This window comes from Cryptomeria japonica, chromosome 11 (assembly GCF_030272615.1).
Source record: "Cryptomeria japonica chromosome 11, Sugi_1.0, whole genome shotgun sequence".
In the NCBI taxonomy this organism is placed as follows: Eukaryota; Viridiplantae; Streptophyta; class Pinopsida; order Cupressales; family Cupressaceae; genus Cryptomeria; species Cryptomeria japonica.
In genome coordinates, this window is record NC_081415.1 from 507,657,083 (window position 1) to 507,669,953 (window position 12,871).

General features: G+C 36.9%; 1 protein-coding gene across 1 annotated transcript in view; it reads right to left on the reverse strand.

The window, feature by feature from the left end:
• Nucleotides 1-1,284: 1,284 nt before the first annotated feature.
• The window catches only part of LOC131068366 (histone deacetylase 8), a 38,736-nt gene continuing 27,149 nt past the window's right edge, over nucleotides 1,285-12,871 (reverse strand). The window contains exon 3 of the mRNA XM_058003552.2: nucleotides 1,285-2,011. Coding sequence (XP_057859535.1) covers nucleotides 1,700-2,011 — 312 coding nt within the window. The 3' untranslated portion in view covers nucleotides 1,285-1,699. The remainder of the gene's footprint in view (nucleotides 2,012-12,871) is intronic.

Genomic DNA, 12,871 nt, shown 5'->3' on the forward strand with positions numbered 1-12,871 from the left:
CAATGTGGCACAAACACCCAAATGTCTCATACCCAAACTACTATGAAATGCATTTCCTAAGTAAACTTAAGTAAGGTGTAATAATATCCAAGATGAATAATTATTTACACCAACAGTTCCCTCTCTTCTCACATTTTCCTCCTTCCGTGTCTTCTAAATGCCTCTATTACCATCATTGCCTTTCATTTCTCCCTCACACCATTCTCCTATAATGCTTGCATTTTGAAAGGTTTTCTTCCTTTTAATAACCTCAGTCATAGACATCTTTGTTGCTTGCCTTCTCTTGCATTTTCTTCCCCCTACGCCTTTTCCCATCCTCTTGACTCTCTTTATAAGAGATTGTGCAGAGCTAGCTCCCATTCTAACGTAGACAAGGAGGGTGCTGACAATGGTTGTGGAAGATCGCTGCACCCTACTTATTGCATTTTTTTCTGAAAGTTTTTCTTTTAAAGCCTTTTTCCCCAAAATCCCTTTCTTAAATCCCCATAAGTTACCTTACATCATCTCTTTCACATGGAAATTGAATAGAATATGAGGGAGGGCGAGGGTGCCATAACATATTAATGGCACGATACATCCTCTGTCAGCTATGTCCATTCCTCATTAAATGCACTGCCTGCCATCCTCTTTTCATATCATGGCACCCATACCCATGCCATTAATCTCCAAGTCTACTGTTCTTTAGGCTTGAGTACGTGGGATGTGACATTTAGGTCCTATCTTTAGTACAAAATTGAGGTAAGGAATTAGGCATCAAAATAATCCTACTGGAAATAGCCATGAGTTACTTTTTTCAGGGTAGATGAGTTGGCTACTGAATAATCTAAGTTCTGGTGGTGGTACGATGGATTAGTTGGTTTCTCAGTTGATATTAATAATGTATAGGAAAACCCCAACAGAATACATTTAAGTAATAAAAGCATCCCAGTTTTTCAAAATGCTGCAGTAAGTCCATATAACTAGGTGTCGCCTACCCCAATGAATGAGGCCAATATAACTAGGTGTCGCCTACCCCAATGAATGAGGCCAGATGCAATTTTCAGGTGAATTGGAAGCAAGAGATACCCTAGCTCATGGCAACCAAATCAAATAATACACTGATAAAGGGTAATTTACCACCATATAAATAATTAAATAAGTCTGAGGAAAACCCCAACAAAGAAAAATTTATTGTCTAAATACACCTTTGCAATTTGTGCACCTAAATAATTCCAAAATTAAACAGGGAAATTCCCAACAAAACTAAGATGATTGTTGAATTGCTGTTTCAAACAGAAAAGGAAATTCAACCAAGAAATGAAACTTGATATGCTTATAAATTAAAGAAAAAACAGAAATTTCGCTACATATGATACGGATCTAAGTTCTGACATGCAAATGTCATCAGCATGCAATTGTGACAGCTTCAGATTCTCATAATTAAACATCCTGAATACTCGTGTTGCTCTCATATGTGGGTGTGATGCTTCCTTCCAGCATTCTTTTGATTCATCATATCTTTTCACTTTATAATGTCCTGGAAGATCAGCAATTTTTAATTTGAAATAATGTGGTTGTGACAGATTCAGATTCTAGAATATTCCTAATGAGCGGCATGAAGAAAATATGATCTGGAAGTGGTATGGTACATATGATTCATAAGTGATATGAATGTCTTCTTCCTGTACTATGTGAAGGTGACAAACAAAATTCATTGACTTCATGATGCATTACTTTCCTTTAACCATGATTCTGATACTTCTTGCCAGTATTTTTTGATAAATTCTATCCTCTCACTGTAAGTATCTTCTTCTGGATAATAAGCCATTGGATCTGTTAAAAGTGGCTGTGGCAGATTTAAAACACCCTCAAGAATGGCATGAAGACAATATGATGCATAAGTGACATGATAACCACCTTCCTGTACCACAAGAAGGCATCCACCACTAAACTGATCAGCTTGCTGACGCATTATTTGACCAATTCTTCTATAACCACTCATCGTCAAGCATTGCCTTCCGTTAGGATCAAACTGCAGGGATAGAAAAAATAATCAACTCTCAAACCAAAAAGTATGCAATACCCATGCAATTTAAGATTACAGTAAACAAAATAATAAATTTACTCTGCAGTGCATAGAGATCAGAACAATTGAGTAATATATCACCATCCACTGAAAATAGAAAATGATTTTCAGGATTAACATACACATGTAGTCTTCAGTATGCTTTTCTCATTTCTATACCTGCTGCAAGTTTCAAGAATAACATGCAAATGTTATCTTCTGCAAAGCCCAAGAACAAAGTCCACCTTGTTGTTAGAACACATGCATTAATTGGATTTTGCATCAATCTCTTTCAGTTTGTTAATTATTCTTCCAAGCGAAATTTTCCTTAATGCAACAATCCAGGGTTCCATAAGAATCCTTTCTTGTCCAAACCCTTTAGCTCTTTCTAGTTAGTTTGAAGACCTGAACAGAGGCTGCAATTTGATAGCATACTAGTTATTCCAAATATTTCTGACGGGCTACTACTTTTTCTTCACATTTCATTGTTTTCTGTTTCAGATACAGCTTGCAAATATTTTTCAATACAATGGTACCTGAAGCACAATGCTGCAAAGTAAGAGTCTACCAAATTATGAGGGCTCTCTACCCTGCACCAATTTTTAAGGGCTAAAGAAGATATATACCAGCCCCCAGCTATTTATTCCTGACATTGCAAATCACTTGATCTGCAATTCAGAAATTGAGAATTGTAGCTTGTGGTGCCTGAAAAACTAGATGTTTGATATTTCTTTGTTCCTCTTCATCTGAAGATGCCCCTCTAACACAGCACCCTCAAGACTATTTGTAATTTTTTCTCTTTGGGCCCAAATTGATTGGATAAAAAAAAATCTGATCAACTTTTCTTCCTACAAATGTTTCGGAAGATTTTTTTCTATATTATTGGTTCATTCTACAAATCTCCCAGATCCCGGTCTAGTTTATGACCCAGTCCATTGAAGATCTCGACAGGGCACTGCTTTGGGTCTTGGGTTCAACCAGGTATGCCCATGATGAACCTGGGGCCCAACAGCCGCATCTAGTGAACCAGCAGGAAACCTATGAACTTTTAAATTTTTTACCTTTTTTTGCTTTTTGATCTCATAGGTTGACCAGTCAACCTGAAAAGCTAACCATAACCCTTAAATTGGACCTAAAAACAACTTAAAACACAAGAGAAACACATTTACCTCATTTTGAAAACAAAACACACAAACCAAATACACTTGCTGAACTTTCATTTATGCTTGTCATTGCACATAAATAGCTGAAGCTTGACCATTTAAGGTTCCAATGAAGTAGAATTTGCTTTATATACTCTACCTGGTTCCTATTGGGAGAAACTACTCACTATCAAAATGAAAGACGAGATTATTGATATTTCTACACATCTACAAGAGCCCATTCATTGCCAAGGAGATTGTGGAGGAAAATTGGAGGATTTGAGGTATATTTTTTTGGTTTTTTCTCTTCATTTTTTTCTTTCTATAAACAAACTCTCTTGTTTTATATATTTTTTTCATTTGATTGGAATGTGTTGTTTTCCAAACTTGTTGCCATTGGGATTACAATGGCTGCTAGTTATAGCTTCATGGACCAATCCCACTTCAAAATAAACCGAAAATCACTCTTGTAAAAGTCATCATTTGGCAAATAAAGGATCTCAATCAAGGAAGCCCCCTCTTTCCCCATCTCTTAGTGTTCCTTTAGTTGTGGTAGAGAGCCAACAACTTTGTCCACACAAGAAGAGCCCACTACACATAAAAAATCAAAAGGGCTATTGGAAAAGACATTTCAAAATGGAATCCCAAGAGATTGTCAATCAACACAATGCAAGATGTGTTGATGCAAATGGTTTGTCTTTCAACATTGCTCAATCACCACATTAGCAAGAAATGATGAAAAAATTAATAAGTACCAAAAGGGTACAAGGGCCTACGTTTTGAAAAGGTGCACAACACCTTACTAGCAAAGGAGGTGAAATTTGTAGAAGATTCATTGCAGACCATTGTGGATTCATGGATCAAGATAGGGGTGTCCATTGTTTCTAATGGATGGAAGGATGTTAAAAATTGGCCATTGGTCAATGTGATTGAAATGTTCCCTAAAGGGGCAATTATTTAGAAGTCATGAATTGTGAGGGGTAGGTGAAGGATGCACAATTTATTGTTGACATGCTCATATGAACTATAAGAAATGAAATTGAAATAACATAAAATAAAGAACTTGAAACATAACAAATTAAATTTTTGTTTGCCAGTCTCATTGTAAACCTTAGATCGAGCTTGCTTTGTCAACTTGCTTGTTAGAAATGTGGATACAACTCAACAACATAACACTGTATTTGGTTGATAGTTGATTTTGACAAAGTTGATTTGCATAAAGACTGATTGTATGAAAATAAATTAAATAATGAAGGAATAAGGGTACTTATAAATTTATTGATGAAAAATCAAATGGATGGATGAAGATAAGATCAAAGACATAAATTAACTTGATTGACAGTGGAGTCAACTCAATTGAAATTAGAAATTTACCATTTCAAACTTGTGAGAGGATAATAATGAAATTTTTCATTTAATAAATAGATAAATGAAAGGATTAAGTTTCCATTTGAAGATGAAGTCAACTAGTGAGGGAAAAAAATTCTATTTCAAGGATGAAGTTAACTCGTGAGATGAAAAATGGAAATTTTGTTTATTTATTAAAAGTAGATAAGTAGCTCTCATAAATTAAATAATTAAATATTATTTAATTAATGGATAAATGGAAAATAGTAATTAATTAATAATGATAAATTAATGTCATAAATACCCGTTAATGGGTTTCAAAGGGTTAAACCTTATCAGCAGTTAGAGAGAGATAACAATTGGCGACCACCAAATGTGGGGTGGATCAAAAAAAATTTTGACGGTGTTGCTCGTGGCAATCCTGGACCATCAAGTGCGGGTTGCATTGCGAAGGATAGCAGGGGGATAGTGGTGCCCAAATGCAAGCAAAGGTTAGGTATGGGTTCTAATAACGAAGCCGAAGCTAAAGCTTTTGGCAGTCCAATTGGCAAATAGACTAGGTGTGGAGAATTTACACCTGGATGGTGACTCTCAGGCTATAATACACGCCATCATCAAAGGAGAAGCCTAGAGCTATAAAATTGACAAGGAGATAAAATGTATAAGAAGCCTTCTAGCATCTTTTAGAAATTTTGAAGTAACTCATGTACTGAGAGAAAGCAATTAGGATGTCGATTCTTGTGCCATCCAAGCTTTCGACTTACAAGTTGGCGATGTCAATGTTCAAATCTTCAACCCAACGGCATAAGGTTGGGCTGTTTGAAGTGAGTTTGGGAGTGAATAGTCATTAGTAAAGGTGGCATGTTATAAACTTGGGAGCCCTGAGGTGAGTTGGGGGTGAGTAGTCATTAGAAAAAAGGTGGCGTGGTACGGGAGATGTGGCAAGATCAACAAATTTGTATACACCTCCTAGTCTATTGCCTAAAGCAATCATTTATCATATTTCACATCATAAACAATGATATCTATTTCACCAAAAATGAATTAGAACATTAGGAACTCTTGTAATCAGGCTACAAGAAAATAATTTTTTGTTCAATCCAGGAACATACCTAGCATTTTCTACTAAAAGTTTGATGTCATTTTGAGTACAATTCTCACATCACCCATCCCTTCAACAATATGTGACTTGTCGGGGTTGACCCCGCAGTGTAACAGTAGTTGCAAGAGCAATGTTAACACTGCTTCCTTGGTTCGAATCCCTGGACCAATGCTTGGTGGAAGACAGTTGACAGTGGACAGAGGATGGAGGTTGGAGGTGGAGACAACATGATGAAGGATGCTGCATGCAATGGAGGAGATGGTTGGCATGGTAGGAGGCATGGACGAGCAAAAAGGTAGAGGATGAAGGCTAGAAGATGAAGATGGAAGGCAATAAATAGACGCCACGTAAAGGCACACAGAAGACAAACAAAATAATAGAGGTGTTAAGGCCTCAAAACTGAAGGAAAGACATGGCCAATGATCAGAGAGAGAGGATGATGCTTAGAGGGATGCTATACGAAGGAGGTGGAGAAGGTCAAACTGTGAAGGAGGAGGAGGAATCGGTGGTAGCAGAGGAGGAGGAGGAGAAGACGGATGTGAAAAGAGAAGAACAAGGAGGAAGGAGGAAATTATCGAGGATGAGGTCCCCTAGTTGTGGCCTCACCTGGAGCTAGCGCCAGGCTAAAAATCCTAGTACTTCACCAATAAAAAAAAAACAATGTGTGACTTGTTGTCATCAAGTGATACAAAATCTCTGTGAATATAATCAGCAATAAATCTGACATACCAATCCTTTCAAAACATGAAATGTCTAGAGTGCCTAAATCAAAAAACTAGCAACTACTTTTGTCATTGCTATAAGAGCTATCAATGCAAACTCCTCAACAATAGCCATCACATTAGCTTCATTCTATGGCTTGTGGGATAGATTATATTGTCTTTTCCTTCAATATTTTTTACAATAGAAGCATTGTACCTTTCTTCATCATTGTGAAGTGGAAGGAGAACCATAGTTTATACCTTAAACCTATGCAACAAGTGCACTATCTAAACTCCGCCCAAAAAAATTCACTCATTTGTTCTTATTAACATTCCTTCTACAAAAAATACGAATTGACCTTGACATTTTGCCAATAGTTTCAAAGACTCCACAAAAGTCTCAAATGAGGGCAACAAATTATTGATGGTCAGAGCAACCATATCTTCCTCATCCAATAGTTTGTTAACTATGAAAAGTTGATCCGCAAAATCTTTAAGTCTTCAAAGATGCTCCGACACAAACTTGTAAATGTTATTGCAATTTCCAATTTAATGAACAAGTTATATGTAAGATGGTGTATTTAAGATTTTGGTATTATGACTGTGACAATAATATTGTTGTCTTTCTTTTGCTGCAGGTATGGAGGATGAACATGTATCAATTTCAATGTCATCCCCTTTCTTTTGAATGATGCATATATAGTAAGGTAGTCACAATCAAGTGGCACCTTGATCGGACATGTCTTAGACATGTCCGACCAAGATGTCACTTGGTCGTGACTCTTACAAATGTCAACCGATCCACTCGGTGTCTATGATAACTAATCGATGCCATTGTAAATGATAACAGATCGATATAAACACACCCGATAATGAATCGGTATCAAAGCAAACAAGCCCAATAACTAATACCATTACATATACTATCGGGTTAATACCCCAATAGTATATTAATGCCGATTCATAAATGAATCGACATTAATATGCTATCGGGTTACTAGCCCGATAGCATTTAGATCGACGCTTAACTATGTTAAGCAAGTCGTCGATCTAATCCATCTTTATCCAATGTCAATATCATAATCATGATCAATGTTACAGTCTGATAAACATATTCAGTTCGGAAAGTATAAATCAGATAATCTAATAGCGTAGATGAGTAAACCAAAACAGAATAGAAAAGATTAACGGGTTAGGAAAGTCTTATCTTGCAGAAGATACTAATGCATTAACACTCCCTCTTAGATTTGGAACCTGCATCACATTTCTTTTCCATAATGTCAGTCTCCAAGAATATATATCATCTATACATATGATATGAAGTACCATCAAGACATAAGATACAAATATAAAACATCACTCTAAGTATGTGACATAGAGTATCACCTAACCATGTGATATAAAAGATTCATCATTTCATTATGACAAGATATCACCTGAACACGTGATATCAGTATTGCCTAAACACGCAATACTAAGGATAAACATATGAGGATGGTTAGATTCTCATCTTATCCAGGTTGTGATATGTGCACAAACATTTTATACAAATGTTTTATCACAACTCCATCATGGCATATCCATGACACACCAGAGATCCAACATGATAACTAGTTTAGAGAATCATAAGATCGTCACCTTATGATGTCTGCATACAAGTGTTCATAATCTGAGAGATCGTCACCTCTTAGATATGAACACAGGGGGTGAAACCCGGAATGTCTCAACATGACAAAAGAAGTTTACACATTAAACATCTTATTTACAAAGCAGATTACCTTTCTATCATACCTAAACCTTTTCTGAAGTGATCAACCTTCACTCTGAAAAGTGGTTTGGTTAGAATATCTGCAGTCTGATCTCCTGTACTAACATATTCCAATTTGATCACATTTTTGTCTACCATGTCTCGTACATAATGGTATGGAATCTCAATATGCTTAGATCTGTCATGAAATACTGGATTTATAGAAAGCTTTATGTAGCTCTGGTTGTCATAGTGGATGACAGTGGGTTTCATGGGTTCACCAAATAGTCCCACAAACAACTTCCTAAGCGATATTGCCTCTCGAGCAGCCATGGAAGCTGCAATGTACTCGGCCTCGATGGAACTCTGTGCTACAGAAGATTGTTTTCTGTTGATCCAAGAAATCATGGCTGATCCTAAACTGAAGCAACATCCTGAAGTGCTTTTCCTGTCAGTCACACTCCCAGCCCAATCTGAGTCTGTAAATCCGTGTAGGTCTAGATTGACTTTCTCATATTTGAGACCAAGGTTTAGAGTACCTTGTAAGTATCTCATAATGTGTTTCACTGCAATCAAGTGGATTTCCTTAGACTCACACATAAACTGACTTAAGGCATTGACCGCATAACAGATATCTGGCTACAGGTGCAAAGGTTTCTTCATAATCTATTCCTTCCCTTTGAGAGAACCCTCTAGCTACAAATCTGGCCTTGTGCTTTTCAATACTGCCATCTGCAGCATGTTTGAGTTTAAAAAGCCATTTAGATGAAACAACAGATTTCTTAGTAGGCCTAGGAACGATCTCCCAAACATCATTCTTCATAATGGACTGATACTCTTCAGACATGGCATCCTTCCATACTTAATTTAAGTCCATCTGATACATTGTTTGGTTCAGCTTTAGAGAGATCATTCATAAGAGCAACATAGCTAGTGAATTTATTAGGTCTTTTGCTTTCCCTGAAGGTTCCTGAAGGAGCAGCAAACTTCTGAGCTTCTACTACAGTCTTGGTGGCCCATAGAGGTCTTTTCTTGAGGTTTTCTCTAGGTAGGATTGGAGTTTCACCTATAGTTTCCTCAAGATTCTCCCTCTGAAGATCAGGAGTAGGATCTTCTTCTATGTTAGGAGTGGGGATATAGATTTCAAGCTCTATTGTACTTAGGGCTCTTTTGAAGGCTAAATCTTCTTCAAAGATGACATCCCTACTAAGTTCAATATTTCTCTGACCATGTATATATATTCTATAGGCCTTGGATGTTTCACTATATCCTACAAGTATTCCCCTTTTTCCAGAAGGTTCTAGTTTTAGTCTTTTCTCTTTAGGTACATGTATATAGACAGGACACCCAAATATCCTAAGGTGGTTGATATATGGTTTTAGTTTGGTAAATACTTCTTCAGGAGTTATCTTCAAGATGTGAGTGAGGACATCTGTTTTGTATATACACAGCAGTGTTAGTTGCTTCTGCCCAAAGATTGATATTTAGATTCTGATCAAGAATCATGGCTTTGGCAGCTTCTACAATTGTCCTATTTTTCCTCTCAGCTACCCCATTTTGTTGAGGATTATAAGGTATTGTTAGCTCCCTCTTAATCCCTGAGTTTTTACAAAAATCTTTAAATAATTCTGAAGTGTATTCCCCCCCATTATCAGTCCTTAGGATTTTAATTTTATTTCCTGAGTAGTTCTCCGTCAGTGATTTAAACTCTTTAAACCTACTAAGGATCTCTTATGATTCTTTACACTTCAGAAAGTAGATCCAAGTTTTCCTAGAGTAGTCATCAACAAATATTACATAATACAAACATCCTCCTAGAGAGGGAACAGACATTGGTCCACATACATCAGAATGAACTAACTCTAAAACTTTGCTTGTCTTCCTAGTACTATTATGGAAGGCACCCTTGATATTTTTACCTAGGGCACATCCCTTGCATGCCTCTGAATGATATTGCTGCAACTTAGGTAAACCTGTGACAAGGTTTCCCATAGATGATAAAGCTCTATGATTCAGGTGGCCTAGTCTTCTATGCCAAACCTCATTTGCATTTGTTGCTTCATGAATTAGGGCTAGGTTGGGCTCTGTGCACAGCTCATACAAATAGCCTTGTCTTTGACCAATGACTTTAGCTTTCTTGATGGAAGAATTTCTTGGCCAAGCCAACACCTTGTTCTCCATGAAGGTTACTCTGTATCCGTTATCTTCTAGGGCTGATATGGAGACTAGATTTCTCTTGATGCTGGGGACATATAGTACTCCTTCGAGTTGCAATGATATGCCTGTCTTCAATTTGATGGTGCAGGAACCAATTCCTCTAACTGGATGTGAGGAATCATCTCCGATGGTTACTTCCTCATCATTATCCTCTGTCATGGAGTTTAACACTTCTCTAAACCCTGTAATGTGTCTGGATGAGGCACTGTCGATCACCCAAGAGTTAGACTTATTTGATGCATGCCTTGTAAGTGTTGAGTAGAGGACATAGTTCTGGGATTCTTCTCTTTTAGATTTTCCTGCTCTGGCAAATGTGGCTTGTTTGGCTCTCTCTAGACATTTTGCAACAAAGTGCCCGAACTTATCGCACCTATAGCATTGAATATGTGATAGGTCTCTCTTTGAAGTGTTCTTGCCTTGATGACCCTTCCTCTTCCTAAATTGCTTCTTCTTGGTTGTCTTATTTGTGTTAGTATTTAGAACTTGAAGGTCTTCGTCTATGTTCTTTTGTTTTATTCCCATCTTATTCAATCTTGATTCTTCTTGGAGACAATCGTCCCTTAATCTTTCAAACTTAGGATACTTGGACCTTGCACTGATGCCTTGGACGAATGTACTCCATCCACTAGGCAACCCATCTAGAGCAATGAGTGTTAACTCTTTGCTTTGGATCTCGTAATCCAGAGTTGCTAGTTCATCTCTTAGAATTGATATCCGCATAAAGTAGGCGTTGATTATCTCCCCCTTGTTCATGGTGATATGATTTATTTCTCGTTTTAATGCCAGAGTTCGACTTGCATTTGATATCTCAAATGTGCTTTCGAGTTCTTTGAACATTTTATAGGCTGTCTGATGTTTTCTTATGATGGGCATTATGTTGCTTCTCACCCCATCAACTATTATTTTTATGGCCTTTTCATTTCTCTCAATCCATGTTGTTTTGTCAGGTTCATTTTCAGGTTGGCCATTTTTAGTTTGAACAAATAAATCCACTTTGTTCTCCTTTAAGATCATCTAGATTCTGAACTTCCAGGCTGAAAAATCATCGCCACCTCCGAGTCTGTCTTTGAATCTGATAGCGCTGGCCATTGGAGAAATGTGATGTAGTATATTGTTCTTAAATTATTCACAAAAATTGAATAGCCTCAAGTTCAATCAACTTGGCTCTGATACCGTGTAAATATTATTGCAATTTCCAATTTAATGAACAAGTTATATGCAAGATGGTGTATTTAAGATTTTGGTATTATGATTGTGACAATAATATTGTTATCTTTCTTTTGCTGCAGGTATGGAGGATGAACATGTATCGATTTCAATGTCATCCCCTTTCTTTTGAATGATGCATATATAGTAAGGTAGTCACAATCAAGTGGCACCTTGATCGGACATGTTCTTTAGACATGTCCAACCAAGATGTCACTTGGTCGTGACTCTTACAAATGTCAACCGATCCACTCGGTGTCTGATAACTAATCGGTGCCATTGTAAATGATAAGAGATCGATATAAACACACTCGATAATGAATCGGTATCAAAGCAAACAAGCCCGATAACTAATAGCATTACATATGCTATCGGGTTACTAGCCCGATAGCATTTAGATCGACGCTTAACTATGTTAAGCAAGTCGTCGATCTAATCCATCTTTATCCAATGTCAATATCATAATCATGATCAATGTTACAGTCTGATAAACATATTCAGTTCGGAAAGCATAAATCAGATAATCTAATAGCATAGATGAGTAAACCAAAACAGAATAGAGAAGATTAACGGGTTAGGAAAGTCTTATCTTGCAAAAGCTACTAATGTATTACCAAAACCCACCCTCATTCAATTTTGTTGGTGTAAATAATTATTCATCATGGATATTATTACACTTTACTTAAGTTTACTTAGGTACATGCATTTCATAGTAGTTTAGGTATGAGACACTTGGGTGTTTGTGCCACATTGGGATTGTGTGTGTAGGAGAATTTCCACCTTTTATGGTGTTGATCTTGTTGTTACACTCCACATTCAGTGGGTGATCCACCTCATGTGAACTATTATATTGTTTCTCCTACCTACCCACACCTATTTCCTACCTACCCTTGTTTCTTATTGAGCCACATGTCATGTTTGTGTGCTCACATATCCATATAGCCTTGCCTATATAAGGAGGCTCATATTCATTGTATGTAAGAAATGAATGTTTAATGATCCAGTTGATCATATTTTTCATCTTGATAGAATACAGTTTATTTCTATCATCTATTTTGTTCTCTCTTATTTGTGTTTTCCATTGCCTCTTGATCTTGGCAAAATCTCACATGGTATCAGAGTTGGTCCATGTCTCACATGTCTCACATGGTATCAGAGCCATTAGATTGTCATTGGTTTGCCAATTGAGAGAAATTTGATGCTATTTGGGGTTTGCATTTTGGATCTTTCTATTGCAGGTTTTTGTTGAAGCTTGATGGGTCAAATCTGAGGTTACCATTGGATTGAGGAGGTCCAAGAAAGTAAGAATCCCCTTTTTATTTCATCCAAATCCGACATACGAAGCCAAATCTAGAGCCATTTGAA